This window comes from Palaemon carinicauda, chromosome 44 (genome assembly GCF_036898095.1).
Source record: "Palaemon carinicauda isolate YSFRI2023 chromosome 44, ASM3689809v2, whole genome shotgun sequence".
NCBI classification, from domain to species: domain Eukaryota; kingdom Metazoa; phylum Arthropoda; class Malacostraca; order Decapoda; family Palaemonidae; genus Palaemon; species Palaemon carinicauda.
The window spans coordinates 24,490,678-24,495,677 of NC_090768.1; the positions used below are offsets into that span (position 1 = coordinate 24,490,678).

A 5,000-nucleotide genomic window follows, 5' to 3' on the forward strand; every position below is an offset into this window, starting at 1 on the left:
TTACTTTTCCGTAGTTGGTAAGAGTTACGCATAAAAGTTCATCGCAGTGTTAAACGTTGGGGTTAGTTTAGCCTTCGAGCTTTAATGGATTACAGGTTTAACTACAATTAAAGTTTATGTGTAAGAAAATGTGTAAGAATTTGAAACTATTATTCCTCATATGAACCATTAAGAAGAGGGATGCTCCAGGGAAGTGCACTACAGTAGACCTAATCTTATTTTGTATCTGCACTATTGATCTATCAAAAGAATTACACAAACATGGATTAAATTTCAAGCTATTTTCGGAAGATACAGCTGAGAACTTTAAACACGTCCTTTAATGGTATTAAGGAATGGCTGACTATCAAACAGCTAAATTTTAAGATGAGACTGAGTTTATGGTTATAAAAAAGGGAAAATTTAAGAAAATCATGAAAACATCTAAGAAAATACCAATGGCAACTTAGTGACCTACAGTAATACTCAAATGAATAATATAATAAGAATCACCGGATATCATTTTAAACACATTGCTTTTGTAAACAAATATCGGGATCAGTGTTCTGTAAAAAAACATAATCAACTACGCCATTATTAGGACTGATTGCAGAAACTATATCATTTACAACCTACCCAAAGTATATATTTAGAAGTTTAAAAAACGTAAAAAACAAAGGAGCAAGATTGATAAAAGATGGTCCACCCAGAAAAAGTAACCCCTGTACCGAAGGAACGGCTCTGGGTGCCTATTTAAGCTAAAATAAGTTATAAGAAGTGTGCAACAAAGCTCCAAAATTATCAGAACTGGACGTGCAAAATGTTTAAGGGAAGTGCTATACATCGTAGTCAATAAATCACGTCGATATGAGAATAGTTATCTATTCTTCTAAGTCATTGAAACCAAGATGTACCTCAACGGCGGGGTCTAGAGCTTTCAAATATGTAGCCCCAAGATTGTATAACAAGCTCTCACTAGATATCATTAACGACTATGATATAACGGCTTTCATGATGTTGAAGAAACGTGGATTTCACAATTAACGCTAATTATGATTATGATTCTTTTAATACTAAAGCATCAACACGGCAAACGAATCTTGAAGATTCTGCAGGGATTTTTCATGTCAGGACCAGGAACGCAGCCCTTAACGTAAAGCAAAGTAAATAAATTTATATATATATATATATATATATATATATATATATATATATATATATATATATATATATATATATAAAACATACAAATATACAGTAAACACACACAAACACACACACGCACACACAAACACACACACACACATATATATATATATATATATATATATATATATATATAAAACATACAAATATACAGTAAACACACACACACACACACACACACACATATATATATATATATATATATATATATATATATATATATATATATATGTATATATATACGTATATATATACACACACACACACACACATATATATATATATATATATATATATATATATATATATATATATATATATATATATATATATCATTATTTGCCAAGCTACAACCCTAGTTGGTAAAGCAGGGTGTGTGTGTGCGTGTGTGTACATTTGCAAATTAGCTAGCTAGGGTAGTTAGAATGGAGAAAAAACATAAGCTATTGGCATATTCATCTTTTAACTATTGAATTGTTAATGAACCCCTTTGCAGTAAAACTTCCACATGCCATTCCATACAGGAGGCTCATCAGCAGCACATCAAAACAACCTACGTAAGTTGTTCCCTTCACCCGTCATTCGTTCATATCTCATAGCATCGTTGTTCTACCCATTTGAGTGCTGTATCGTTTGCTGGTCTTATATCCACGTCTGAACAGATAGACCCCATAGTCCATTTCTTTTAGCGATGCATATTTGCACCGACTCGCGGCGGTGCCCTTTTAACTCGGAAAAGTTTCCGGATCGCTGATTGGTTGGACAAGATAATTCTAACCAATCAGCGATCAGGAAACTTTTCCGAGCTAAAAGGGCACCGCCGCGAGTCGGTGCAAATATGCATCGCTAAAAGAAATGGACTATAGTGGGCAGCTGTGGAAGATGTGATTCGTTGTTTGGATTAGTTCCCTACAGGGGCGTTCAACACCATTTACGTAACCCCATCTCGGGATGTTATTCCCTGTCCTACCTATTATTGGTTCTTCCTCTATTCAAGATGACCCATTTCCTCAGGGCAAGGGTTAGGGGTTTGGGACAGCCTATATGTCTACCTGCTGAGTCATCAGCAGCCATTGCTCGGCCTTCCTTGGTCCTAGTTTCGGTGGAGAGGGGGCTCGGACGCTGATCATATGTAATATGGTCAATCTCCAAGGCATTTTCCTGCTAGGTAGGGCAATGTCACTGCGCCTTGCCTCTGCTATTCATGATTGGCCTTTAAACCTTTAAATATACATACATGCGTACATATATAAATGTTATTATATGACATACTGTATAACTATGTATGCCATGTAGTGCCTAAATACAATGATAGAGATGATAGTTACCGATAAAGATAGATTTTTATCTATACTTATATGATTTATAACTGAAATATAATAAGATACTTTTCTACCCTAATTCTAATGCTATTGGGTTTCTGCAGTTCAATGCACATCATTTATTAATTAAAGTCAGGACATGTGAGTCCGTTTTGGAACACGAATGCCAATTATTATTCAACACGTAAACTTATTCAAAACATTTAGATAAGGCAGCGGGACTTTTTCTACATTGCAGGAGTCTCTCTCTCTCTCTCTCTCTCTCTCTCTCTCTCTCTCTCTCTCTCTCTCTCTCTCTCTCTCATGTGATACCTAAAGAGTTTACTCTGACTATAAGATGGATACGAACTGTGATAATAAGGTGGGCGGAAAGTGTGGTCCTGAACGGCCCAGCGAGGAGGAAATATCACGAAATCTGCAATGGCTGTTCCAGGTTTGGTGCTGGGACAAGTCAGCACAGTAAAGATGGAAGGATCCTGGAACATATCAATGGAATGCATTAGATATCTGGAGACTAAAACTGTAAATTTCAACATTTTGGAAATTTCCAGAACGGTTTAAGTTCTACATTCCCTTAAACAAAAGTAAAAAAAAGGTTGCTAATAGGCTGATAATGGTATATGATAGGTATTACTAATATAACCTCAGCTTATTAGTAAATATAGCTATTGATGGATTAAATAATAGGTAAAACAATTCTTTCCTTCATTAGATTACATGTGAAGGCTTCCAAAATAACAGTACCCAAAATGAAAAGTATTACACGATTTCACGATGAAATATGGAAGATTAGCAAGTGAAATATATAAATCATATCGATGCATGCAAGCCAGATATTGTATAAAATTGCCATTTACTTGAACAACAAAGCAATTATTACAAAAACATTATGTTCTAAAACTATATTTGTTCAACTTTGAACGTCCACCTGCTAACATTACGTGGAATTAGATAATCACTTCTACAATCACCAAAGGTAGATATCAACTAAGTGGCAAAAAACATGAAAGATTCCATTACTTCTGCTATCAAAAACACATTAAGAATTCTCTGGCTGAAACGACCTAGATAAAAATTAAGTTTTTCTCTTAATGTGACAAGAGTATTAGAGTCCTACTAATAGTCCAGCGTAGGATTATGTACTAAACAAGTCTAAACAAAATCGTTCTTGTCAAAAATATTTAAAAGGACTAAAGATAAATTTCGGAGACAATAAAATCATGCCTATTTTACGGGTCATATGCAATAACCTATAAATAACTATCAACAAAGGACAGCCTCACTATGTACTGTAGATGTAAACAAAATCGTTCTTGTCAAAATCACTCTAAAATTAATAAAAATGAATTTTGGAGATAATAGAACCAAGCTTATTCTACGGGTCATATGCAATAACTATCAACAAGGGACAGCCTCATTACGTAGATCAGACGAAAAGCAATAAAAAACCTCAAATATTAAATATGTATTATAATATTGATAACTTACAGCATGGTCAAAGGAAGTTGCGTTGATCACCATGAAGTTCTTGAGGTTATACTTGTAAGGGGCGTAATTTCCATGCCATGCCACCACGTCGAAGGGGGAGTGGTTCTGCAGGGCTTCGAACAGGTGCCCCTTCGGGAAGGGATAAGACATTTCAGTATCAGAGTTTCAAAGGGGAGAGACAAAATAGATATCTGACTCTGCATGGAAAATGAAATTAAGACAGATTAAAATAATATTCCATTCTCTTCCATGGACCAAACAAGAAATAAAGGAAATATTTTATTTGTGAAGCAATTTAGAGTAATACGCCAAGAATCATTAGACTTGGCTCCTATCATTGGATTTCAAATCCCTCTCAAGTACTTGACAGCGTTAAATCCAAAATTTAGAAGCTTCTTGAAAGTACTGCAAATACAATGGTTTCGCAATTCTCATGACGTTTTTTTTCACTGTTATAAGTTTGTTGTTTTTGTTTTTACTATCGTTAAAGAGTTTAAGTAAATTACCAAGTCAAGGGGGTTTGACGTTGCTCGTCATGTGATTTTTTTTTATTTTTTTTTTAGGAATAATGTCCAGGTTTTGTGCGGCCAAAAAAAAAAAAAATAAAAAAACAGCAACAACAACAACAACAACAACAACAACATTTGAAGGGGTACTATAAATAGGACCCGTGAATTTATCACCTTTGACAATCAGGCAATACATTCGTAAATTATCTTTGAAAAACTGGAGAGAAATTCCTAGAGGAGAAACGCCATGGGGGGGGGGGGGAGGGTGTGAGAATGCTCTTCATGAATTATTCTCATTACCTGATACTTTGAAATGACCTTGTAATCCTTGACCTCTCTGTCCTCGAACCATGCCACAGGAGTAAGAAAATCTCTTGGGTTTGCTAATCCATTGGCACCTGGAAATTAAAAAAAAAATATTTGTGATCTGTGTAAGGTGAATTACATCATATTCGATTTATAGGAAAAAGGAAAATATTTTACAAATTTCTCACTA

General features: G+C 34.7%; 1 protein-coding gene across 1 annotated transcript in view; it reads right to left on the reverse strand.

Moving 5' to 3' along the window:
* Positions 1 to 5,000, reverse strand: part of hgo (homogentisate 1,2-dioxygenase) — a 52,128-nt gene that overhangs the window by 2,669 nt on the left and 44,459 nt on the right. Inside the window, exons 6-8 of the mRNA XM_068366832.1 lie at positions 4,805 to 4,902; positions 3,996 to 4,124; positions 2,857 to 2,983 (exon numbers count right to left, since the gene is read on the reverse strand). Of these exons, the coding sequence (XP_068222933.1) occupies positions 2,857 to 2,983; positions 3,996 to 4,124; positions 4,805 to 4,902 (354 nt within the window). The remainder of the gene's footprint in view (positions 1 to 2,856; positions 2,984 to 3,995; positions 4,125 to 4,804; positions 4,903 to 5,000) is intronic.